Raw genomic sequence first — 27,173 nt, forward strand, 5'->3', positions numbered from 1 at the left:
GAGCGAGCCTGCCAGAAGAGGCGGTGGAGGAGGGTAACAACGTTGACCGCACATCGAAAAGGCATCCGGATGGGGGGACAGGAGTAGGAAAGGGGCTGAGGGGAGAGGAGGTGGGCTGAGGGAACGTGCCCGCCGGAAAGGCGCAGCAGGTCGGGCAGCATCCGAGGAGCAGGAGAGTCGGCGTCTCGGGGCACCAGCCCTCCCTCATTCCTGCGCTTTTCCAGCAACACATTTTTTTCCCCCCCCCCTCAGCTGACCTCCTGCATCTCACTTCCTCCCCTAAGAGGGGTGTGGGCTCATGCTCTGGAAGGCCAGCAACTACCCAATGCACCTTTGTTGGGCTGCATGGCCCCTTCACGGGGACAGACCCTGCAGCCAAGAGGTGGAAGGGGCTGTTCGAGTCTGCCTCCAACTCTGGACTCCCTCAGGTGAGGGAAAGACTACATTTCCCAGCATGCCTTGCCCCCCCTCTCGGGGGCAACTCTCGCGAGACCTGACCCTGATGAGGTCATCGAGCGGTGGGCGGGGAAGCGAGAAGGATTGAGCGCGCGTGCGCGACGAGAGAGAGAGAGAGAGAGAGAGAGAGAAAAGCCGGCTCCGCCATCTTGGAAAATAACCGTCCTCCTCCATTATCGGCGATAACACACACACACACACACACACCATCCCCCCCCCCCCTCCCCTTTCTCCCTCCCCCCACCCCCCCTACACCCCCTCTCCCTTCAAATCCCCGAGCGGCAAAAGAGAGCCGGGCGCCCGGGCCGGACGGATTGAGGTGGATTGAGGGCGGATGGCCGCGGGGTCGGGAGAGAGAGCGAGGAGAGGAGAGGCGAGGGAAGCCTGAGGCCTACAGGCGGCGGACCGCCCACCCACCAACCAACCAACCAACCCACCCTCCTCCTCCTCCTCCGCCGATCATCGGCCGCCGCCGCCATTTTCCGACTCACATCGGGAGGTGAGGCCCGTTCTCTGAAGATGGCGGGCGGCGGGAAGGGGGGGGGAAAGAAATGGACGATGATGGTTGTAGAGAGAGAGAGAGAGAGCGAGCGGCGAGGCCGGGGACGGATGCGGCGGGCGCCGCCATCTTTAATTTTTTTGGGTTGTTTCCCCCCCCCAAAAAAAAATAATCATCTTACCGCGATTTTTCTTTTTGGTCGGGGAGGGGGAAACACTTTGAGTGTATCCTTGGGGAAAAAATATGATTTTTTAAAAAAAATCGTGCATTTTTACTTCGAGGAGATGGGGGGGGGGGGTCATCCCTTAGGGTGACCTCTGACCCCTCTCCCTTGGCTGACGTCAGCTCCCAGGCCAACTTGTCCTTTTTTTTCCTCTCTCTCTCTCTTCCCCCCTTCTCTCTCTCTCTCTTTTTAAAATGAACACCAAGGACTTTCAGGGTGGGTCGTGCGCCTTATGCGTTGAGTGCAATGCAATGTTCGGGCGTGCACGCGTGTCTTTATTTCGTGCTTTTCGTTTTAAATCTGTTTGTAATAGTGACTGTTGCATTTTTTTTGTCCCCTTTTTTTTTCTCTCTCTCTGTGTCTCGTTGCACCAAGAGAATGATCGCTTTGCAATCGTTTAGTTTTCTTGCCTCTCTTTTTCTTTCTCCCCCCCCCCCCTCTAACTTGTTTTTTTTTAATTTCTTTTTTTTAAGAGAAATCGCCTCCTGGGTCTTTTGAGAACATGTGGTCGCCCTCCCCGTTTTTAATCTGCCTTGCACTTTTATTTTTTTTTTGCATTTCCTTCTGCCTGCTGCTGTTGTGCGTTTTTTTTAAAAAAAACTCTTTTTGTTTCCTCGGCTATTTTGCTCTCTCTCTCTCTCGCCTTTTCTTTTTTTTTTTGCATGCTCATCTTGGCCTTGGCGCACTCGGGGTTTTGCCCGTGTTTTTAACACTAGGCAAAAGTGAGGATTGCAAAAGGGAGTGAGTGTTTTTTTTATTTAACACACTCCCTGTTGCATGCATTCTGTCCTTCCTCTCGGCTTTAACGCGCACACTACTCTTTTTTTTGGAGGATTGCCTGTAATCTCTCATTTTGACCTTTCCTTGCACTTTTGGGAAGCCTGCTCTCGCTTGGCCGCTTTTTACATATTCTCCCCTCTCTCTCTCACATTGTGGTTCTTTTAGCTATTCGCCCTTCTGGCATGTTTTGCACGCTTCTGACTCTCTTGGTTCCCTTATCTGTGTCTTTTTTTTTCCTGCATTCATTCATCCTTTTCCGCATTTCTTGGACTTGTCCCTACTCGTCATTTTGGCAATTTCTACCATTTGCTTTGCGCTCATTCATTTTTTTCCCCCCTCTCTCTGCGACTTAGATTGGCTTACATAAACGCGGTGAATTCTCTCTCTCCTCCTTTGAAGTCGCCCTGTTCGCATCCTCAAACCGTTTTGCCGTCTTTTTGTTTTTTTTGTTGTTGTTTAAATTGCCATTTCTTTCCACCTCGTTTCTTTTCCGGCATTTCCACCTTCCACACCCAGTGCACTGCCGGCGATACTGTTTTGGACAAAAAAAAATGTGAAATTGCACTCTCGCCTCATTCATTTAAATCTTTTTGCAGTTCAGATCGAACGTGTTCTTTTTCCCATGATTGTTGGAAAGATTATTTTTTTGTAAAAAAAAACCACATGCAGACGTCTTTACTTTTGTTCACTGCGTTGTTTCGAAACGTATGGCTTTGGCAAATCTGTTTTGGCTGTTGCAAATATCGGTATGTTTACACGACCCCCCCCCCCCCATGTTGCATCTTATACCAGGACTACGGTGCACATCAGAATCTGAAGGGGTAGGCTTGTTCGGTGGTTGGGGGGGGGGGTCTGTTTTGCACGTCTCCACAATTGCGAGTCCTCTCCCTTTTATTTTTTAAAATTTTTTTTTGCATTTCTTCAATTTCAGAAAGAGAGAGTGCTTTTGCGCGCGTGTTTATGTCTAAAAGCGACCCTTCCAGCGAAGCACGTGTCGACACGTGTTTAGAAATAAAATGCACAGATTTTGTTCCTGCGGCTGAATTTTCAATTCAGCAGTTTGCAATCCCCACCGGTAAAATGTGTTTTTTTTCCCCTTCTTCTTCCTCTCTTCCCCCCCCCCCCCCTTCTACTTCACCCCCCCCCTTCTACTTCACCCCCCCCCCTTCTACTTCACCCCCCCCCTTCTACTTCACCCCCCCCCTTCTACTTCACCCCCCCCCTTCTACTTCACCCCCCCCCTTCTACTTCACCCCCCCCCTCCTACTTCACCCCCCCTCCTACTTCACCCCCCCTCCTACTTCACCCCCCCCCTCCTACTTCACCCCCCCCCTTCTACTTCACCCCCCCCTTCTACTTCACCCCCCCCCTTCTACTTCACCCCCCACCCCTTCTACTTCACCCCCCACCCCTTCTACTTCACCCCCCACCCCTTCTACTTCACCCCCCACCCCTTCTACTTCACCCCCCACCCCTTCTACTTCACCCCCCACCCCTTCTACTTCACCCCCCACCCCTTCTACTTCCCCCCCCCCCCCCTCCCTTCTTCTACTTCCCCACCCCCACCCCCACTTTCTAGTTTCTCATCTGTCGCATGTTAACAGGAGCCCAGTTCCTCCTCGTGGCTTTGCTCTTATTGAAATCGCGATTTTGCGTGTGGGATTTCTCCTCCCCCCTCTGAATTAGACCTACATCTCCTTCCCTGCTGCTACACCTTTTTTTTTGGGTAAGGAGTGGTGTGCAGTGGATAACCCGTCCTATTTCTTCCCCGGTTTGAAACGACAGCCCCCGCTGATAATAGACTCTCTGGTTTTTCTTGTGAGGCGTCAGGAGCCTGTGCCTGTGTTTTATTTCCCAATCCCGCCCTCCCTGCTCCTGTCCTTGTCTGGTCCCCTTTTTTTTCTTGTTTTGTATCCTGTTAGGAATTATTGTGCCTTTTTTTGTTTTGAGATTTTGAACCACCTTGCAGGGTGAAGTGGAGGGGTGGTATAGGCTTTGGTGGTTGAGGAGAGATGCGTGTTTGTGTGTCGTTTTGAAGGATTGTGTAGTCCAGGTTGTTGTATCTAAAGAGGAAGCAGTTTCCCTTTCTTCCCCTCCCCTTTATGGCTGCAGTGAGGGTTTTGCTGATGTATGTTGTCTGAGCCAGAAATGATTCATTTTGATGGGCGGGTATTAGTCAGCCGACCATATTGCTGTGTCGATTTGCTACAGTTTGTTTTGGAGGGTACCTCAGGTGCTTGCAGTGTCTGGATTGCAACTGTGACCCTTCCCTCCCTTTCACCATCTCTTGCTGTCTTCCCTGGCCGCCTCATTCTGTAGCTGCCTCTTTCTCTTTCCCTTCCCCTCTCACTCCCTCTTTGCCTTCCTTTACTCTGCCCTCTCCATCCCACTTGTTCGTTGCTATGTCTCCACAGCCTTCCTCCGACTTGCTGTGCTCAGAATGGGGTGGTTCTGGAGGCTTCTCTTTGTTTTAACGTGTAATATAACGCAGAAACATACCCATTGGTCCAAACAATCTACACCAACCTTACTCCCAAACTAAACTAGTCACACCTGCCTATATCCCTCCAAATCTTTCCTATTCATGAACTTCTCCAAATGTCTTTTTCAATAACTGTTTGTGGGCAGCGCAGTGGCACGGTGGTTAGCACTGCTGCCTCACAGCACCAGAGACCCGGGTTCAATTCCCGCCTCAGGCGACTGACTGTGTGGAGTTTGCATGTTCTCCCCACTGTGTCTGCGTGGGTTTCCTCCGGGTGCTCCGGTTTCCCCCCACAGTCCAAAGATATGCAGGTCAGGTGAATTGGCCATGCTAAATTGCCCATAGTGTTAGGTAAGGGGTAAATGTAGGGGTATGGGTGGGTTGCGCTTTGGCGGGTCGGTGTGGACTTGTTGGGCAGAAGGGCCTGTTTCCACACTGTAATGTAATCTAGTGTAATCTAATCTAATGTAACTGTACTCTTCCTGAGGAAGTTCATTCCACGCATGAACCAACATCTGTCTAAAGATTAAAAATTGCCTCCCCATCTTTGCTCAAATCTTCTAACCCTGGCAACATCCTTGTAGATCTTTTCTGAACCCTTTAATGCTTCACAACATCTTTCCGATCAGAGCGAGACCAGAATTACATGCAATATTCAAAGAATGGCCTAACCAATGTCCTGTACAGCCGCAACATGACCTCCCAACTCCCTGTACTCAATACTCTGACCAAGAAAGGAAAGCGTACCAAACGCTGCCTTCACGATCCTATCTACCTGCGACTCCACTTTCAAGGAGCTATGAACCTGCACTCCAAGGTCTCTTTGTTCAGCAATATTCCCTATGATCTCAGCATTCAGTATCCAAGTCCTTCCCAAAATGCTGCACCTCGCATTTATCTAAATTGAACTCCATCTGCCACTTCTTAGCCCATTGGCCCATCTGGTCAAGACCCTGCTGTAATCTGAGGGAACCCTCTTTATTGTCCACTACTCCTCCAATTTTGGTGTCTTCGACAAACTTACTAACTGTGTACTTCCTCTGCTCACATCCAAATCATTTGTATCAACAGTGTACCCAGCACCAATGCTTGTGGCACTCCACTGGTCACAGGCCTCCAGTCTGAAAAACAGCCCTCCACCACCACCCTCTGTCATCCTTCAAGCCAGTTCTGTATCCAAATGACGAGTTCTCCCTGTATTCCATGAGATCTAACCAGTCTCCTTTGGGGAACCTTTTTGAACACCTTACTGAAGTCCATACCGATCATGACCACCACTCTGCCCTCTTTGTTACTTCAAACAACTCAATCAAGTTAGTGAGACATGATTTCCCATGCACAAAGCCATGCTAACCATCGCTAACCATGCCTTTCCAAATATATGTACATCCTGTCCTTCAACAGCTTGCCCACCACTGACATCAGCAATTCAGGCAGCATCCAAGGAGCAGCGAAATCGACATTTCAGGCAAAAGCCCTTCATCAGGAAGGGCTTTTGCCCGACTTGTCGATTGCGCTGCTCCTTGGATGCTGCCTGAACTGCTGTGCTCTTCCAGCACCACTAATCCAGAATCTGGTTTCCAGCATCTGCAGTCATTGTTTTTACACCACTGACATCAGGCTCACTGGTCTACAGTTCTCTGGCTTGTCCTTACCACCTTTCTTAAACTGTGACACCATGATGGGCAACCTCCAGTATACTGGGCATCTTGCCAGTAGCTATCAATGATACAAATATCTCCAGAACGGGCCCAGCAACCACTTCCCTAGCTTAGATGTCCCACTCTCAAAGGTCTGAGCAATGAAGGCAAGTGCTGCCTCAGTCACCCTGTCTACCTGTGACGCAAGTTTTAAACAATTATGTACCTCAACCCCGAGGTCTCTCTTCTCCAACACTGCCCAAGGCCCTACTTTTAATTGTACGAGTCCTGCCCTTGTTTTCCCTAAATGCAATACCTTGCATTTATCCAACTTGAACTCCTCTATCTGCCACCCCTCCATCCATTCCCCATTTATCAAGATCTCTAATACGAAGTAACCACCTTAACTGTAACTACTTGTACCATAAACTTTGGTGTAATCTGGAACTCAACTAACCATGCCTCCTATACGCTCATCGAAATCATTATCAAAATGACAAGACAAAAGTGGATCCGTGCTCAATCCCTGTAGCACAACCGCTGACCACAGGCCTCCAGTCTTACCCTCCACCACTACCTCTTTTACCATGAATTAGCAAGCTGACCCTGAATCCCATGTGATTTTTAACTTGGCGAATTAGTCAGCCATGCAGAACCATAAAAGGCTTTCCTGAAGTCTAAGTAAACAGCATCTACTGCTCTGTCCTCAAAAAAAAACTCAAGTCAAGTTAGTGAGCGACCATTTCCCTCGCACAAAGCTATGCTGACTATCCCTAATCCTTCCTTGCATCTCCAAATGCATGTGAATCCTATCTTTCAGAATTTGCTCCAAAAACGTGCCCACCACAATATCAGACCCACTGGTTTATAGTTCCCAGATCTCTTACAGTCTGTCTTAAACAATGGCATAACATTATCCATTTTACATTTTCTCTGGTTATAGATGATCTAAGTATTTCTACTAGGGGCCCCCTCTGTTTCCTCCCTAAGTTCCTGGAATGTCCTGGGGTACACTAGGTAATGTTCTGGAAACTTATCTACCTTGATATTTTCTAAGAACTCCAGCACTTCCTTTCCTGTAATGTGGACTGTTTTCAAATAGAAAGTGAGGACTACAGATGCTGGAGAGCAGAGTTGAAAAATGTGCTGGAAAAACACAGCAGGCCAGGCAGCATCCGAGGAGCAGGAGAATCGACGTTTCGGGCATAAGCCCTTCTTCAGGAAGGGCTTATGCCAGAAACGTCGATTCTCCTGCTCCTCGGATGCTGCCTGGCCTGCTGTGTTTTTCCAGCACCACATTTTTCAACTATTTTCAAAATACCAATATTTATTTCCCTGAGTTCTCTAGCCTCCATTTTTGTCCTCAGTAGAAGCTGATGCAAAATATTAATTTAGTATCTTTTGCCAACTGCTCAGCCTTTACACACACACACGACCTTGTTAATGTTTAAGTGTCTCTTCCCCCCCCCCCCCCCCCCCCCCAAGCTCTTAATGTATTTGTAGAATCTCTCTGGATATTCTGAACCTTTCTGCCAAGAAAATCTCCCAATTATTGCTGCCTTGGTTTCCTTCTTAAAAATGCCCCTACACTCTACACTTTTTTAAGAGATTAATCCAAGTTGTCTATCTAAATTATTTTTCAATAATTCTTCATTCAAACCCCTTTTATTCATCCATCGTTTTCTAATTTTGTCGGCCTGCCTTTTCACTCTAACAAGAGCATAATGCCTGTGTACGTGGATCATCACCGTCACTTTTCATTAAGCCTCCCACTTGTCAGTTGTCCTTTTACTTGCCCACGAGAAGGTCAAGTTTTGCTCCTTCTCCAGTAGGAACACTTGATAAAGAAAATTTTCTTGAACACAGTTAAATTCCTCACCATCCAAGCCTTTAACACTATGGCAACCCCAGTCAATGTTTGGAAAATTAAAATCCCTGACTCTTACAGCCCTATTTTTCTGAGATTTTGCATATGCGCTCCTCAATTTCCTTTTAATATTGGGGGTGCCTATAGTACAATCCCATCCAGCTAACTGTCCCTTCCTTTATTTCTAAATTCTGCCCATATATTTTCAGTGGATAATCCCTTGGAAATATTCCCTTTTAATTGCCTTAATCAAAGGTGGCCACACTCTCCCTGTATTGCTTCCCTTTCAATCCTCCCCACAGCATGTAAAACCCAAAACATTGAGTATCTTGTCATTCCTTTACCCAAGTGTCTGTAATAGGTGTGACACCCCAGTCCTGTGTTCTGATATATGGACTGAATTCATCAGTCTTATTTGTAAAACCCTGTGCTTTGAAATAAATGTCTTTTTTTAAGTTATTGCCTTCTGACTTGCTGTTGTCTAAATAAGTTGACCTTGTCTGATTCTGAACCACCTCCAATTGTCTTCCTAGTTGCACAGCTACTTAGGAACTCCAACCGCCCCCCCCACTCCTCCTCTCCCATTGACAGGCTCCCGGAATAGTTTTAGCTGGGTGCTTTTGGCAGGAGGAGCTCCCTTATCCAGTCATAGTGGACTTGGTGAGGGCTCCACCAGGTGGAGAGAGACACATGGATGAGGACGTGATGGGGAGCTGCACAGTGATGGTTTGCAGTGCTGGTGTGCTGAGGCCCTGGTGCTGCAGTGCACGGTGTCTCTTGGTGGTTTACGAGAATTTGGACTTTGACACGGGCAGGTGCATGTGTTCAACTGTGAAACGTTGCCCATCTGGCTGAGGAGGAAGACTGCCAGAATCGATTCCGTGAGTTCAGCACTTGCAGCTTCGGGGATGCTCTCCCCTCCCACTGGTGAGGTGTAGAGGCGCAGGGGGTAGCGTTAGCACAGCTTCTCTGCGGGGCCAGTTCCTGGACAGCTAGGACCAGAGCGGTCTGTCTTTCTCACTGCCTGCTGTTGAGGTTGGGATGATGCTGAGGTTTGGAGAGGAGATTTGAGATGATCAGGGTTTTAAGTAGTGAAGAATTGATGATGGCCTTGTTTGTGGGTGATTAAAATTCCTGCAGGGAAGATGCCCCTTTCCCTTTGGCTGTAGGGCCCTGCAGCAGGTGACATGGTATCGGGGTAAGGGTTTGGCCTGTGAGAGTCCAGATGGGCAGTTGCTTGGCACTCTTGCCTCTATTGCTCAGACCTGTTTGAGTCGAGGAGTTGGGAAGTCATGTTGAGGGTTGTATAAGATGCTGGAGTACTGTGTCCAGTTCTGGTCACCCTGTTACTAACCCGGAGAGGGTTCAGAAGGGATTTACCAGGATGTTACCAGGAATGCAGGGTTTGAGTCATGAGGAGAGGCTGCGGCTTCTTTCACTGGAGTGTGGGAGGTTGAGGTTTATAAAATCATGAGGGGCGTAGAGAAGGTGAATGGCAGTTGCCTTTTCCCTAGGATGGGGGATTTCAAGATGATCGGGCATTTTTTTAGGGTGTCTGGAAAGATCTTAAAAAAGACACTGGCACTTCTTTTACCTAGTGATCTGTGTGTGGAATGGACTTCCAGAGGAAGTGGTGGATGTGGGTACAGTTACAACATTTTAAAAGGCATTTGGATAAGTAAATGGATAGGAAAGATTTGGAAGGATATGGGCCAGGAGCAGGCAGGTGGGACTAGTTTAGTTTGGGATTAGAGTTGGCATGGACAAGTTAGACCAAAGGGTCTGTTTCCGTGCTGTCTGACTCTGACCTCCACGGTGGTGAGACTTTGAAACCCTGCCCCATGGAAGGTTCTGCAGGAGTGCTCTCTATATCTCCAGCAGGTTGGATTTGCTATGCCGTGGGGTAACGCACCGAAGGGTCACTCCGAGTTGGTGGGGGAGGGGGCAGCAAACGGAGTAAATTGGATCGCTATTGGCCCTGGGGCTTCACAACAAGAGCTGATCCTGTACAGACGGATGGGATTGTGAAATGATGATATTGATGTGGACTGGGATCAGGCTGTGTCAGGGCAGAGATAGGACTTGTTCATTTGGAGAGTGAGAGGGGTTGAGGGTCCCTGAGAGCGGCCTGGATTGGATTGGATTGGATTGAAAGGCAACAGTCTCGAGGGGTTGAATGGCCGCCACCTGTTACTCAGGATGTGTGAGGATTCAGTAGTGGTTAGGACACAGCATTTCCAAAACTTGGATATGGGGCTACTGTGAGAAGGCAGAGCTCCTTTTACACTCTTTAAACTGAAAGTAAAGCTCTGTCTACACTGTTTAGGCCCCTATTTCAAGGTGAGGGGAACATTTTTAAGGAAGATGTGCGTGGAAAGTTCTTTATGCAGAGGGTGGTGGGTGCCTGGAACATGTTGCCAGTAGAGGTGGGCACGATAGTGCCACTTAAGATGTACATATGAATGGGCAGGGCACAGAAGGATGCAGACTCTTTTAAAAAAAAAGCAGCAGGTTTGAATAGAGGATCTGGATTTGTGCAAAATTAGAAGGGCTGAAGGGCCTGTTCTTGTTCTAAATATTTCCAGGACAGGGACTATTGCTGGGTTAGATACAGAGTAAAGTTTTTTTTTGGCATTATTCCCCCCCCCTCAAACAGTCAGCAGGAAGGTGAAGATGTGATTGGAAGATGAAAATGAGACTGTTAGCTGGTCCAGAGCTGGTGTGTATGTAGATGGGGACTTTGTCCCATTTATGTCCCACGTGGTGGTTGGGTTCCTTGTGTGTCTGTGCAGTGTGGTAGTTTGTAGGCTAAAGGGTGCTGTTAGTGCCTTGGTGTGTCACTGAGTGCGATGCACATTGCTGTCACTGCATTGGTGGAGGGAGAGTGTTGATGGGGGCGTGCTGCGTTTTCCTGGAGAGTGTCAAGCATTCCATGTTGTCTGAGCTGCCCCCATCCCGACAAGTTGGGGAGTATTCTCTCATGCTGCTGACTTGAGCCTTGTCGATGGTGGGACCGGCTTTGGTGGGGGTGGGGTTCGGAGGCGAGTTGCTTGCGAGTTGCTCCCCACGAGTTCCAGCAACGCCCACATGCCTTTCACCATCCCTTGAGACAGTGGTAATGATCTCTCGACGTGGGTCCATTGTAGTCCTGTAGAGTTGGTACTGCTTGACTGTTTTGTAGTGGGTGTAGGGACGTGACCGTGTGCTCTAGGATACCGAACCAACAACAGCAGCAGCGGAGTGGCCAGTTGAGTTCCAAATCGGGATGGAAGGGGTGGTGTTTGAATGTGTGTCTCCTGCTTCTGCTGGGTAGAGGCCATGGGTTTCCGAGGGGTCGTTGAAGGGGCCTTGTCAAGTCTGCAGTGCAGCTTGTGTAAGGTACATGTTTCTGGCTGTGCATTGGTGATGGAGGGAGGGAGTGGCAGCTCTCATTTGGATGTTGATGTGACAAACCTGGATAGAATGTGTAATCGGCTGTCCTGTTTTTCTCTCCTCCGCCATACCTACTGGGTAGGACCCGTGTCGTATCTTAACCAAACATCGTGGAAGAGAGATTCCAGACCTCAGGGAGACTGCACAGCATCCAGGTATGGAGCGTCGTGGTGCCCTGGGGTGGGGGGAGGTGGGAGTGCTGTTCTGCACCAGTGCTATTCAGGGAGCATTGCCCCCAGCCCACCTGGGTGTCAAACCCGAAACCACCCAGCGCCGTGACTGACTAGATTGTCCTCTTCGGTGCCCTCTCCATGTTCCCGACTCTGTCCCTCTCCCCAGTTTCCGAGGCAGAAGTGGGCTGTATCAGCACTACCGTGGCCAGTCCCTTTCCATTGCACCCCCCCCCCCCAAAAAAAACCGCTGTTGGACTCAGCCACACCCCCCCCCCCCCCCCCCCCCCCCCCCCAAGTCAGCTCCACCCGTGCCTCAAGTATTCCCACTTGCAGCCAGCCATTTACCCATGTTCTTCCCTCCTGAATAATCAGCTTGTCCCTGCTGATTGGATCCCTGGGTCTGGCAACAGCTCCCATTGCAAAATCCTCCATCTTCTTCCCAAATCCCCAACGTGACCGTTGATTAGTTGTTTGTTCAATTTTTTGTTTTTATTCCCTTCCAAATATCCTGAAGTCTGCAGTTAACAAGGTGCCTCTTCTCTCCCTTAAACTTGTCTGCCATTGACAAAATGCACTACTGTTTTAATATTTGACTGGAAGTGGGAATGAATCCATATTGTTGGAGCTGGTGTGTTGGGAGGGGACGGTGTTAGAGGGAGCTTTACTGTGTCTAACCCCATGCTGTCCCTGACCTGGAAATGTTTGATGGGGGACAGTGTAGAGGAAGCTTTACTTTTGTGTCTACCCCCCCCCATCCCCTTTTTTCTCCCTGCAGGTGGGGTGTTCTTCAGTGGCATCGAGCAGAGGCTGGGTCAGCAGGGGACCCAGTACCTGGACAGCTCGTCCCCGAGACCGGCTGTCCAGAATGTGGTCAGCACCCAGTATGCCCTGCAGCAGGTCCCCGGCACTTTGGCCACGCTGGAGTTCACGGAGGGTCTCAGCATCAGCGGTGGAGCTGGCGGGTGTAAGATGCAGACCAACTCTTCCTCTACACTACAACACACACCACAATCAGGTACTGGCCTGGGTTTGCTGCACCGCATTGTGGCATTTTGGCCCAGTCCCTTTTGCTGAGTCCTCTGTCTCTGTCTCTCTCCCTCTCCAACATATCCCTCTCATCCTTTTCACTCTTGTGTTTCTCCATGTCTCCTCCTCCTCTTCTTTCCCCCCCCCCCCCCCCAAAATACCACAAGCTGAAGTATCACTTTGTGCTGATCAGGACAAAAAAGCCACATGTGAGGTGTTCGGTATAACTTGTGTGAATGTTCAAAATTTGACCATTCTTGTGTTTGGTCTTGCTGAGGCAGGACTGGAAGGGTGAATGATATGTCTGCCTTTTTCAAGGATGTTCCAAGTGCTGTGCTACCAAACTGTATCGGCACTGCTCACCTTGCCGTAGCAAGTTCTGCAGTCTCCCTGCTCTCTGTGCGCTAGTACTTCCCCTCCTGAATTTCCACTTGTATTTATTCATGACCGACGTGTATCATCGGCGCTCTCATTCCGGCCTTGCCCACAACAGAGATCATCGTCTCTGCCTGCCTGCAAAATGTGCTTTGGGAACCCTCCTCGGGCCTGGAGGAGGGTCCTGTGCAGTAGCTACAACTGTACCGCTGTTGGCTGGGTTTGATCAGTAGTTATGGAGTAATACTGCACCGAAACGGACCCTTCCATCTAACCAGTCTGTATGAATCTTACATGCCTGCTCCTGGCCCCTGTCCCTTCAAGTATTTCTGATTCATGTACATAGTTAAATGTCTTTTAAATATTATAAACTGTACCTGCATTCACCACTTGTCATTGATAGGAAGTATAGGATGGTAAAGGTCCTTTCCATAGAGTAGGGAGGTCCAAGCTAGAGGGGCATAGGTTTAAGGTAAGAGGGGAAAGATTTAAAAGTTACCCTAGGGAGGGGTGATGTTTTCGTGCAATGGGTGGTGCATGTAGGGAATGAGCTGCCAGAGGAAGTGGTGGAGGCTGGTACCATGACAACATTGAAAAGGCATCTGGATGGGGACATGGCTAGGAAGGGTTTAGAGGGATATGGGCCAAATGCTGGTGAGTGAGACTAGTTTAATTGAGGATGGTATGGGCCAGTTGGTCTGAAGGATCTGTTTCTATGGCTGGACAGCTCTGTGACATTGACAGACCGACCACTGTGTATGTGCTGTTACCTTGTACGGCGACGAAACGTCTGAAAAGGAGCCTTCCAGCTCAACAAACAAATTTACATCCAGAAATGTGCTTGTTTTTTAAAAGGGAAAGTTGGCCCTTGTGTCCTCCTTCAAATCTTTCTCCTCTCCCGTTAGAAATCTGTCCTGTCGCTTTGAAATCCCGCACACTCGACCCTTGTCTGTACACCCTTTTATAAATCTCAACGAGGTCACCCTTCAGCTTCCTCCACTCCAGTGAGAAACAGTCTTAGTTTAGTTTTATATCTCAAACCCTCCATTGCTGGTAAATTTCTTCTGAACCCTCTCCAGCGTCTATCCCTTCCCCCCCCCCAAAAATACACACCATCCTTGATTCTGCCTGGTCCTCTTAGTACCCAGTCTTTGCAGCCTGCAAGGTACCTGTGGCAACTTTCCTTGCTGCTGCTGGGCCATGGCTTTTGCTACAGTCCCCAGTCCCACTCTGTTCCCAATCTGCAGCCCACTGGTGCCTTGGATGTGGATAATGTCCATTTCTGCATCTCCCCTCACCGATACCCATTTTTTAAAAAGAAAATCTGACAGGGGCCCAAGGCTGTCATCTTTCCCGAGGGAGAGGGCTGGTCATTCCGTGGGCCCTGGCAGTAAGAGGTCACACCCTTCCAAGTGGGTTTCCTCCAGGTGTTCTGGTTTCCTCCCACAGTCCAAAGGTGTGCACATCCAATGAATTGGCCATGTTAAATTGCCTGCAGTGTTAGGTACATCAGTCAGAGGGGAATGGGTCTGGGTGGGTTACTCTTCAGAGGGTCGGTGTGGTCTTGTTGGGCCAAAGAGCCTGTTTCCACACTGTAGGGAATCTAATCTAATCTAATCATCGGGGATGGAGAGGTCTGGGTCCCACTGCTCACTGCTTTGGCCAGGATGGAGCGGGAGGGGATGTAGGGGGTGGCGGAGGTGACAAGATGGGGGGGAACAGAGTGATCCTTTACTTGGTGCTCCCTCTGCTGAATCCTGGAATAAAGGGGTCTGTCTGGTAAGAGAAGCTTTGGGCCTGTGCCCACTGGAGTTCAGGAGGAGAGGTGATCTTAGTGAAACTTAGATCCTGAAGTCGGGGTGTTGACCGCAATGAATGGGGATAGGGGCTCCCAATGAACAGCAAAATCGTTTGCTCAGATGTGCTCTGTATCCCTCTCTTCTCTGCCTATTCAGATTTCAGTCAAAATGTTTCAAATGTTGCTATAGTATCTGCCTCCACCACCTCTGGCAGTGTGTTCCAGGCACTTGCTGCCCATTCTACCTTTAAACATGCGTCCCCTTGTAATTGACCTTTCTACTCTGGGGTGAAAGTTTCCAACTGTCCACGCCCCCTCTCTTTTTTTTTTAACAAGTTCTATCATCTCGTCCCTCAGCCTCCAACGTTCAAGTGAAAACGAATGGAGTTTGTCCAATCTCTCCTCTGCAGCTAATACTCTCCAAGCCATGTAAGATCTTTGTAAATTGTTTCTGTACCCTCTGCCAAGATTCCACATCCCTCTGGTAGTATGGCGAGCAAAACTGTGCACGATATTGCAAATGTGACCTATCTAATGTCCTCTGCTGATGCAACATGACTTGTCAGTTTTTATTCTGTGCCCCAAGCATGCCATGGGCCATCTTGCCCACCTTGGAAGTGTTGCCACTTTAATGCAACTGTGGATCTGTGCATCTAGATCTCTGTATGTTGATGCTTTTAAAGTGTTCTCTCATTTACTGTGCACTACCCTCCTATGTAGACCTTCCAAAATGCATTACCTCACGTTTGTTCCGATTAAATTTCTTCCGCCATTTCTCTACCAACCTACATCCTGCTGTATCCTCTGGCGATTCTCCTCACTATCTGCAGCTCCCCGAATTTTTGGGTTGTTCACAAACATCTGAATCCTTCTCCCAATCATTTTTTTAAAAAATGTATATGTGTACGAGAAATAGAAACAGGGGTCCCAGCACTGACTGCCTATGGAAACCCCACTGGTCACATCTGCAGTCAGAAAAGCGCCCTTCCACCACTGCTGTCTTCTCTGACCAAGCCAGTTTTGTATTCAGCTTGGTGTGGATCCCATGTGACTTCACCTTCTGTATCAGCCTACTATGAGGGACCTTGTCAAAGGCCTCGCTCAAGTCCCGGTAGACATCTACTGCCCTCCTCAATCATCTTTGTCACTTCCTCAAAAGAAAACCTCCCAAATCAAGTTGAGACACGATCTTCCTTTCACACAATCCTCCTGCCTATCTCTAATAACTGCATATTTTTCTAAATGTGAGTAAATCCTGTCCCTAAGAATCTTCTCCAGTAACGTCCCCACTGTTGATGTAAGGTTCGCCGGCCTGTAATTTCCGGGATTAACCCTACTGCCCTCAAACAAAGGAACAGGGTTGGCAATTTTCCAGTCCACTGGAATCTCTCCTGCGTCTCAAGAGGATAATGATTTCATACGTGCAAAATCCTCACCTGCTTCCTCTGCATTCTGGGACAGCTCCTGTCAGGTCCTGGGGATTTCGTCAACCGCTTGTGCTTTTTTTAAAAACGCTCTCTCGATGCTCAAGGGCATGTCAAAATAAAACCACGTACTCCTGCGCCTCCCCATCCACCGTCTCCTTGTTGAGAAACGCTGACGTGGAGTATTCATGAAGGACCTCACCCACTTCCTCCAGCTAGAAGTATAAGTTCCCTCCTTTTGTCCTTGAGTGGACCTGCCCTTTCCCGAGCTACCCTTTTCCTCTTTATAATCTGTTGAAAACACCTTGGGATTTTCTTCAATGTTTATTTGCCAGTGTGTCTCATGGGTGACTCAGTGGTTGGCGACTGCTGCTCGAGCACTGACTGCGTTTTACTAACCGCCTTGTTGTCCCCTGTCTCTCCCTCTTTCCCCCCCTTTTTTTTTGTTTGTTTTTGCAGATTGCACACAGCAAGGAGAGAATGACTGGCAGCAGCCCAGTCTCCCCTGCTTCCTCGCCGGCCTCCAGCGCAGGTGGCTCCCCCGCTCACGTGGGGTCGCTCGCCAATGATTCGCTGGACGGACCCGCCACCTTCGCCTCGTCCAAGCTGCAGCCGGCGGAGGAGCTGGCCTGCGGGCTGTGGGTGCCTGACCTCGGGCCCTGTAACCAGGCCGTGAAGGGGCCGGCCTGGGACAAGGCGCACGCTGAGATTGCGGAGCAGGCCAAGCACGTGAGTACCTCGCCCAGTTGGCTGCGGTGGCTGGGGCCCACCCCCCCCCCACTCTTGTGTCTCTGGATTAGTTTCCTGCTCTGTGTAGTGACCGTGCTGCATTTATTCTTGCTCTCTTTCCCCCCCCACCCCGGCTGCAGGAGGCCAAGATTGAGCATCGTATCGCTGAGCTGCGGCGGGAGGGCCTGTGGTCCCTGAAGAGACTGAACCGGGTCCAGGAAGCTGCCAGGCCCAAGTCCCACTGGGACTACCTGTGCGAGGAAATGCAGTGGCTGTCAGCTGACTTTGCTCAGGAGCGCCGCTGGAAGCGTGGCGTCGCCAGGAAGGTGAGGGCTCATCTCGTCTCGTCCCAGACCCGGGATCCCAAAGCGCAGGAGGCTGCCATTCGGCCCCTCCAGCCTGCCCTGCTGTTCCCCAAGACGGCGGCTGGTCGGATCATGGACTCATTCCCTGCTTTCCTGCCTAACCTTCCCACCCCTCTTCCGTCAAAACGCTCTCAAACTCTGCCTCGAGTGCATTCGTTGATCAGTCTCCACTGGGGGATGGGGGAGACGGGAGAACCCCTCCCAGTATCAGTGAGATGGCGTTTCTCCTCCTCTTCTTCTGAAACCTCCCATCTCCCTAGTTCCAGATTGCCCCAGGAAGGGAGATTCCATGTCCCCTTAGCCTCTACCCTCTCTCTCGCGCTCACGCTCGCTCTCCCCCACCCCAGCCCTCACCATCCTGGACCTTTTCAGTAAGATCAACCCCAGTATGTACGGGCCCAAACCCCCTCCATGTTTTCCCCACGAGCCACCCCCTTGTCCTGGGAATTAGCGGAGTGAACTTTCTCTGAGCTGCCTTCATTCTGGGGCTGTCCCTCCTGCGAGGAGGAGACCAGGAGTGTACCCTGGGCTCTGGTTACTGTCTGAGCAGTACACTGAGACAGTTGGGGCTGTAACCTTTCTGATTGGTGGGGGCGGGGGTGGCGGGGTGTTGGGGCGTGCAGATGGCCATGTTCCCTTGGCCTGTTCTGTTAGAGGGAAAGAGCTAACAAGTGGCCTGCACGGTTAGCACTACTGCCTCGCAGCACAAAGGGACCTGGGTTTGATTCCACCCTCAGGTGGGTGTCTGGGTGGAGTTTGCAGGTTTCTCCTCCTCCCCCCAGTCTGCGTGGGTTTCCTTCGGCTGCTCCGGTGCAGGTTAGATGGCTTGAGTGAGGAACATGCAGACTTGGTGTTTGCCTTGGGGGGAAGCTGGGGTGTCTGGGTGGGATGTTCTTCTGTGGGTTGGTGTGGACTTGATGGACCGAATAGCCCACTTCCATGCTGTAGAGAGTCTATGATTGAATTACCATAAACCAGTAGGGACTGTGTGTGGGGGTCGGTGGAGGGGGAGGTGTTTGGCACTGAAGACGTTGGCCAACTTGGCCTGACAAACAGAAGGTGGGATTATGGTCTGGACCTCCCACCCATAACCCTGACCCCGTGGCTCCTTCTGTACCTCCCCTTCCCAACAGGTTCCGCCTCTCGGCGACTGGTCCTCCTCCTCTCTGATTTGTGTGTTTGTTTGTTCCGAAATGTCCGGTAGGTGGCCCGCACAGTCCTGCGCTTCCACGAGGAGCAGAGACAGAAAGAAGAGAAGGCCAAGAGGGACGAGCAGGTCAAGCTGCGACGGATTGCTGCCTCCATCGCCAAAGATGTCAAGCAGTTCTGGACCAACGTGGAGAAGGTGAGGCAGGGGCCGGGTATTAGGCTTCCCCCTCTTTCCCCCTCCTCGCCCCCACCCACCCTCTGTGTGGCTGATGCCCCTGCAGGGAGAGGGGTGTGTGCGCTGTTCTCCACTCCAATAGTCCACATGCAGCTCTGGACTCTACTGTCCCTCAACTCCAGGGACATCACTGAGGCGGGCAACTCGGTCCACGGCTCAGCTATAGGATGGTGCAGCAATGGGGGTGGTGGTGCAGTCAGTGGCTTCTCGACACCAACTCGGGACGACACCAACTCGGGAGATTCCAGGCTGCCCAGCACTCGGAAAGGTCCCGAACGCCCAGCCTCTGAATGTTGTCGCGCTTGTGCCCTCTGAGACGGTGACAGGAGACCTTTTATATCCATATGGTGGTTATAGCAGGGAGACAGCAAGGTATTGCTCTCTACATGGGATGATATTCCAGGGACGCCATTTTTGCTGAAGGTGTGAGCACAGGAGTAGAGACAGAGTAAAGCTCTCTCTACACTGTTCCCCCCCACCATCAAACACTCCCTGGACAGGGACAGCATGGGGTTAGATACAGAGTAAAGTTTCCTCTACACTGTTGCAAGTCCCCCCCCCCCCCCCCCTGAAATCCCAGGGACAGTACAGGGTCCCTGTACACAGTCGCCCCCCCCCCCCCAAAACCCTGGGACAGGGGAGTACGGGGTTAGTGAAACAGTGTTTAGTAATTGCCCTTTAAACAGGTCACTGCCTTGATGACGTAGGCAGGGATTTGGTAGCTGGGGCTGAGAGAGATTCTCCTTTGCAACTCACAGCTGGCTGTCTCAGTGTTGGCTGTGTTACTGAACAGGAGGGACATGGTTATCACCTGCAGTCAACAAAAGGAGGGGGTAGCCTGAGTGACTAGGCCCTGTTCACGACAATGAAATGAATCAAGATGCAGCCAACCTGTTGGTAGAAGGACCACAACAAGCTGTGCCACTGAGCTGGGCAGCAGATATCCTGGGGACACCAGCCTCTGTTTCCTTTAAAGCGCACTCTCTCTGTCCTGACGTTGGAACTGTATCACCGTTTTTTTTTTTGTTGACCACGAGTTGTTTCTCTCCCTTTTCTTTGGCACTCCCCTGCTCTCTTCCTGCCCACTTACCCTCTTTCCCCACCTCCCTTGCTCGTTCCCTCCATCACTCTCGTTCGCTCTGTGTTGCTTCCTTCCCGCACTCGCTCACTGGCTCTCTTGTGCGTTCACCTTCCTTCCCCCCCCCCCCCCTTGCCTGAGCAGGTGGTGCAGTTCAAGCAGCAGTCCCGCCTGGAGGAGAAGCGTAAGAAGGCCCTGGACCTGCAGCTGGACTTCATCGTGGGTCAGACCGAGAAATACTCGGACCTGCTGAGCCAGAGCCTCAACGAGTCGCTGCCTGCCAGCAAGCCCGGCTCCTCCCAGCTCGGTTCCTCCCTGGCTGGCTCGGCACCTTCCACACCTCCTGTCTCCGGATCGGCCACCGAGGATGAAGGTGAGTCTGGGGAGATGGGGTCGGGGGTGGGGGGGGGGGGGGGGCGGCGTTGGCGGGGGGGAGGTGGTTACCTTGTGCAGGCAGACTTGGGAGCTGGAGGAGGCCATTCAGACCCAAGACCTTGGCCCACTGCTCAGTCAAGTCATGGCTGACACTGTTGTGCCCTTTCCTCTGCTGTCCTGTCATCATCCCCAGCATCTCCGTGACCCTTGAGTCTCTTGTCTGTGAGCATCTCTCTGTATTCAGTGACTCTCCCTCCCTTATTCTTAGTTTGCTGAGTTGGTGGTGGGTGGTTGGTGGCGGGGGGGGGGGGGGGGTTTAGAATTCCACGGTGGCTCAGTGGTTAGCACTGCTGCCTCACAGCGCCAGGGACCCCCGTTCGATTCCCACCTCAGGCTGTTGCCTGTGTGGAGTTTGCACATTGTCACTGTGTCTGCGTGGATTTCCTCCCACAGACCAAAGATGTGCAGGTTAAGGTGCATTGACCATGTTAAATTAACCATAGTGTTCATGGATGTGTAGCTTAGATGCATTGGTCAGGGGTAAATGTAGTGTAATGTGAGAATGGGTCTGGGTGGGTTACTCTTCAGAGGGCCAAAGTGGCCTTGTTAGGCTGAATAGCCTGTTTCCACACTGCAGGGGCATCGATGATATCCATGGCTTGCCAGAGCTGGTGCTTTTCACTAATCACTGTTGTAAAACCGTCCTTTTTTTAGGGTGAGATCTGCCAGCCAACCAACACACCCTGCTGTCCCCAGGCAAGCTGTTTAGGCTAACATGTCACTCCCGGCATACAGCAGTGTGGTTGACTCTCGACTGCCTTCTAAAACAGTTACTTGGTCTAAGCGCCATGAGAGATGGTCAGCAAGTGTTGGGCTTAGTCACAAAATCGCATCCTACAGCGTTTCCCTACAGGGAAAAACCTGGGTTAATAAAGAACAACAGGAACAAATTGCTCTGGGCAAATCTAGCCCAACTGATAGAGTTGGAGGTGGAAGATATTTTAAACTCCTCCTAATTTTGGGAGGCCACTATTGGGATACAGTGTACACTTCTGGCCTCCCTGCTATGGGAAGGATGTTGTGAAACCTGAAAGGGTTCAGAAAAGATTTACAAGGATGCTGCCAGGGTTGGAGGGTTAGAGCCAGAGAGAGTGGCTGCATAGGCTGGGGCTGTTTTCCCTGGAGCGTTGGAGGCTGAGGGGGGGGGGGGGGGGGGGGGTGACCTTTTATAGAGGTTTATGAAATCAGGGGCATGGATAGGGTAAATATACAAGGTCTTTTCCCCCCTGGGGGTCAGGGAGTCCAGAACTAGAGGGGCATAGGTTTAGGGTGAGAGGGGAAAGATATAAAAGAGACCTAAGGGGCAACTTTTTCACCCAGGGTGGTACGTGTGTGGAATGAGCTGCCAGAGGATGTGGTGGAGGCTGGGGACAATTGCAACATTTAAGAGGCATTTGGATGGGTGTATGAATAGCAAGGGTTTGGAGGGATATGGGCCGGGTGCTGGCAAATTCGATTAGAATAATCGAGGGTGGGGGAGCTGGTTTGGAGGGGGCTCTGCGCCCCCTTGGTAATGGGGCGTATTGCTTTGGGTGGAGGAGGAGGATGGCGAACCTGTACAATTCTTGACCACTATTCTGTTGGGACCGATTCCTGCAATACATTTCAGAAGGAAGCAGGTGTCCAAGGAGAGAGCTGGATTATGGCCCCTCCTCTTCCCCACTGGATGAGCTGAAATGACAGGGTAGCTCCCATAGGCCGGGCAGCACACACTCGTCTTGTTTTGAATGGAAATCCTTCCTTCGGGGCCTCCCTGGAATTGTGTGCTTCAATAAGATCCTCCTCCTCCTCCTCCTCCGCTCGGACTGCAAACCCAGCTCCCATGGGGCCTAAACTGAAGAGTTCACCTTAGCTGCAGGGATGGAGTCATGTGAACCTAGTCTGAAGCGCTGTCTTCCCCTCCTTTTAGCATGGAGACTAGAAGCTGTCTCCCCGCGTGCGCTGTTGCTAAAACTCTGTGAATGGTGTGAGGCTTCCCTGGTTTCAAACTCCACTCCGTGAGCAATCAAAGGCCAACATCAGTGTTTGCTAATCCAGTCCCTTGCTGTGCCTGCATGCCGGTTTCTGTTGTTCGTGTACTCCCAGATCCCACTGTTCTGAACCGTGCAAGACTTTTGCCTCTATTTGAGTAATACTCTGCTTCCCTATCCTTCTTGCCGTGGTGGACTTGTTCCCACGTTATATACGCCCATCTCCCGTAACCTGTGCATCTCTTCGGCAGTCTTAGATTAGATTACTTACAGTGTGGAAAACAGGCCCTTCGGCCCAACAAGGTCCACACCGACTCATCCAGACCCATTTCCCCCTACATTTACCCCTGCACCTAACACTACGGGCAATTTAGCATGGCCAATTCGCCTAACCTGCACATTTTTGGGACTGTGGGAGGAAACCGGAGCACCCGAGGAACACCCATACAGACACTGGGAGAGTGTGCAGACTCCACACAGTCAGTCGCCTGAGGCGGGAATTGAACCCGGGTCTCTGGCGCTGTGAGGCAGCAGTGCTAACCACTGTGCCACCGTGCCGCCCACTCCCCTCACCACTCACTCCGAACGGGATGGGAAGCTGTTGAAACGCCCATGGTGTTTTTGTTTTTTTTGCTGCGGGAGCCCATTTGGCACAGTTCTGTAGAAACCTCTCCCCGTTTCCTGTCTCCTCCCCACCCCCCCACCCCCACCCCTGCAGACTTCCAGCCCCACGAGGAGGAGGACGACGAGGAGACGATAGAGGTGGAGGAGAAGCAGGCCGGCAATGATGACGAGACCCGGCGGCGGGAGATCGAGTTACTGCGGCGGGAGAGCGAGCTGCCCCTGGACGAGTTACTGCGCTCGCTGCCTGCCGGCCTGGCGGGGGAGCAGGAGGGTGACAATGATGAGGAGGAGGAAGAGAGTGGCGAGAGCAGCGGTAGTGAGTCCTCAGAAGATCACAGGCCCAGGAGGGCGCTCCAGGTGAGTGCACCGTCCCAGCCCCCCCAGATTGTGTGACCGCATCTGACTTGGCACAGAGTTACTAGTTTGTGGTCAGGCGGTGGAGTTGAATTGTGCGTTGCCACCTGCTCCAGAAGCTCTGCACCTGTACTTGGTGCCCCAGCTGATCCAGGAGCCGAATGCAACACTTCCAAAGTTTGATGGTGACTGGGTGGTGTGAAGTGCTGTGTCCTAGATGTATGTTGACTGGTCACACTACTCAATGGTAAATAAAACCCGATTTATTCCAATACTGTAGTTAAAGATATAACAAAAGAATTTTATTGGAAAACTTAACTGAATGATAGACGCAGTTACTATTACAAATTGACTTCCATCACAGTAATATCCCACAGGCATTCCTTGGGCCAAAAGGTAAATTCGGGAGAAAACACTTTTTGCTCACAGATAACACCAGCAGTAGGAAGAGAGAGCCCAACTTCTCTCTGTAGCCAAGAGAGCGGAAGAAATAGCTTTTTTTCAACACTCAAAGCTAGAAATCCTGGCTCTGGCAACACCCAGTCAGGCTGCTTCTATTGTTCCAACTTATGAAACCAACACCGCAAGGCCCCTCAAGCTGTTTACTACTTGCCATCTCCAGTTTGCTCTCACCCGCGCCCCATCTTTCTCCCGAGACACCAGGGTGACATCCGCTGCTTCGAGTGCAGTGGATTTGTGAGCAGCATGCAGGAAAGCTTTGAGGTGATTCCGACAAATTGGAGAGCATGGGCAAACATCAGCAGATGCAGTCCAGTGTGGTGAACAGAAAGGCCGAGAGTGACTTAAGCTGGGGGTGTGTTTGGAAATGTTTGTGTATGCAGGGAGCAGAACCAGAAATTGCTGGAGAAATCCAACAGGTCTGGCAGCAGCTGTGAGGGGAGAGAGCAAGCAGATTTGGCGTTTCGAGTCCAGTAACACTTCCTCCACTGTTCTGATGAAGGGTTCTCTGGATTTGAAATGTTAACTCTAATCCTCTCTTCAACAGATGCTGCCAGACCTGCTGAGTTTCTCCCGCAGGTTTTTTTTTCTTGTTTCAAGTGTCTGCAGTTCTTTGTTTAGCTTTGGACAAACAAAGGGATCTGGGTGTCTTTCTGAATCAGTTGATGAAGGTGGATAGGGGCAGGAAACAGTGAGGAAGGAGGAATTCAGTAGGTTGGGGCGGGAGTGGGGGGGGGGGGGGGGGGGGGGGGATGAATGTTTCTTACTGCACTTGGACAGGGATTCAGTGAGGTAACACCTGGTGTGCAACAAAAGTTTTTATTAACTGAAGACCTTTTGGGGTCAGTTGATCAAGAAGTCCACGTAATCGATTCATACTGTCCCTTCAATCGTCTCATAAGGCAAAGCTGTGTTATTTAAGTAATTTATGTCAAACTTAACACCCAGAGAGGCTCTCTCGCACCCCCAACTGACTAGTGAAGGCATCGTGGTAGACTGCGATGGTACGGTAAAGCTTTGTAGTATTAGAGTTTTTAATTTTCTCCGGTTGATGGAGAGTGCCAGTTCAGTAAAGGTGAAGGGTGAAACCAAGTTTGCTGTATTTTGGGCTCCCTGCTTAAAGGGAAAATCTTGCCTCGCGGACTTGTGCTGGACCAGGCCAGACACCATCTCCCCTCCTCCACGATGGGAGCCCAGACCCCCTTGTTCTCAGACAGATGTAAGGTGGATATTCTAGGAGCGATGCAGCTGGTCGAAGCACTTGGCTCCAAGAACGCAGAATTTTTTTAAAAAACCACCGAATGCAACGCCAGCTGAAGAAAGCAAAATTCAGAGTAGCAACAACTTGGAAATCTAACCGACACCATCTCCCTGCAACTTAATGAAGGAGCTGTTCCAATTTCCTGCAACCTCCCCATAGGTGCAACCCCTTGGCACAAAAACCCCCCACTAAATCCAAACGCAGCAGCTTTGAACAGACTGCTTCCCTCGTTCGGTATGGTTTTAGTGAGCAAAGAAAAATCCCAGACTGGGAGAACTGGCCAATCCCCTTTTTTTTAATTGTACTGGTATTTCTTAATTAAAAAAAGAATGCAGAGGGCTTTCCCCGTCACCTTCGGCAGTGTCTGTTGGCTATCAGCAAAGTACCTAACCCCAGACGAGTTGGAACCTCTGCCCTTTACAAAGTTTGAAGGTGACTGGGGTGGTGTGAAGTGGTGTGTTCTAGATGAGAAAGCTAAGGGCGGCGTACCCTTGTTGAAGGAACAGTGTTGTCGCCGAGTGCAGTGGGGGTTCACTCGGCTCCGACACTGGATGGGAGGATGATCACACAAGGAGAGGTTGTATTGACAGGAGCTCAGACAGTTGGTTGGGGAGGGGGGTTCTGATTGAAGCGATTAGCATTCTAACTGGGTTGTGGGGAATGGGACGCAGGGACAATGTTTCCCATGTTCTGGGGAAGGGGAGTCTAGACCCAAGGAGCCTGGAATGTGTTCAGAGGAGGGGACGTGGTGGAGGCGGCAGACATGATGTGCGTGTTCACGGGACTTGTGGTAACCACCGTGTACGAGGAACAGAGGGCCGTGGGCCAAGGGCAGACAGAAGGGATTAGTTGAATTTTGTCGTGTTCAGCCCATCCTGGTGGGCCGCAGGGCCTGTTTCTGTTCTGGGGGTGGGTATGGGGAAGGACTGTGGGTGGTCAGCCTGTGGAATACTCTGCTGCGGGAGGGCACTGAGAATATTTGAGAGATTTTGAAGGCAGTAAGGCCAGTGGATTGATTTGTCTGGCCTTCTCTCTCCGAAAGAAGTGAATCCGCTATGACCCCACTGAATACCTCGTGACCTTGAAGTGCTGAATGGCCTGCACGGCTGCTAGTTTTGCTGGATGTGATATGGGTTTTCATTGCTCAGTGTCCAGCCCTTGGATAGAGGGGAGGTGTCCCATACACAGGGGAAGCCATCCTTTCTGTATGGTGGGGGGCGTTATGCAGTGCCGAGGTGACACATCTTTATCCTTTTGTCTTTCCTGCTGAGCAGAATGCGCATCGATTCCCAACAAAGGATAAACACGGGGGAGAGGCCAATGACGAGGAGTTTACAGCGGATGAGCGTGAAGGTAGGGGGCTGGTTTCTGTTCAGAATAACAGATACCCCGGGGAGGGAGTTACAGACTGGAATCTAATCGAGGGGTTCGGGATGGGGTTTATATACAGAATAACAGATACCCCGGGAGGGAGTTACAGACTGGAATCTAATCGAGGGGTTCGGGGTGGTTTATATACAGAATAACAGATACCCCGGGAGGGAGTTACAGACTGGAATCTAATCGAGGGGTTCGGGGGGGTTTATATACAGAATAACAGATACCCCGGGAGGGAGTTACAGACTGGAATCTAATCGAGGGGTTCGGGGTAGTTTATATACAGAATAACAGATACTGGGGAGGGAGTTACAGACTGGAATCTAATCGAGAGGTTCGGGGTGGGTTTTTATACAGAATAACAGATACCCGGGAGGGAGTTACAGACTGGAATCTAATCGAGGGGTTCGGGGGGGTTTATATACAGAATAACAGATACCCGGGAGGAAGTTACAGACTGGAATCTAATCGAGGGGTTCGGGGGGGTTTATATACAGAATAACAGATACCCGGGAGGGAGTTACAGACTGGAATCTAATCGAGGGGTTCGGGGTGGGGTTTATATACAGAATAACAGATACTTTGGGGGGGGGGAGTGACAGACCCGACTCGAAGGGCTCGCGGGGTGGAGTGGTTTATATACAGAATAACAGATACCCGGGGGGGGGGGGGGTTACAGCCCCGACTCGGAGGGCTCGCGGGGTGGAGTGGTTTTGCTTGTTGAATGCTCCCACCACCTGAGTGAGTGCCTCTGCCTTTCCTTGTGCCTGTCTGCAGCTGAAGATGAGGAGGAGACCATTGAGATGGAGGAGGCGCTGGAAGGTGAGGTGGATCACAAAGAGGAGCTCGCTGACCTCGCCAAGGAAAGTAAGGCGACAATGGAACTCCCCTCTTGCATTTGCCGATTTTATTTTTCCCACTTCCCTTGCTGAGAGTTGTTTTCCATCACTCTGTCTTGTGCA

The 27,173-nt window shown here is 50.9% G+C and overlaps 1 protein-coding gene across 1 annotated transcript in view; it reads left to right on the top strand.

Moving 5' to 3' along the window:
* The first annotated feature begins 710 nt into the window (after positions 1-710).
* Positions 711-27,173, top strand: part of srcap (Snf2-related CREBBP activator protein) — a 91,655-nt gene continuing 65,192 nt past the window's right edge. The window contains 10 exon segments of the mRNA XM_072567607.1: positions 711-955; positions 11,462-11,534; positions 12,328-12,567; positions 16,635-16,904; positions 17,045-17,230; positions 18,474-18,614; positions 19,876-20,104; positions 22,855-23,117; positions 26,109-26,187; positions 26,989-27,078. Of these exon segments, the coding sequence (XP_072423708.1) occupies positions 12,418-12,567; positions 16,635-16,904; positions 17,045-17,230; positions 18,474-18,614; positions 19,876-20,104; positions 22,855-23,117; positions 26,109-26,187; positions 26,989-27,078 (1,408 nt within the window). The 5' untranslated portion in view covers positions 711-955; positions 11,462-11,534; positions 12,328-12,417.

Source organism: Chiloscyllium punctatum, unplaced genomic scaffold (genome assembly GCF_047496795.1).
Source record: "Chiloscyllium punctatum isolate Juve2018m unplaced genomic scaffold, sChiPun1.3 scaffold_613, whole genome shotgun sequence".
Lineage (NCBI taxonomy): Eukaryota > Metazoa > Chordata > Chondrichthyes > Orectolobiformes > Hemiscylliidae > Chiloscyllium > Chiloscyllium punctatum.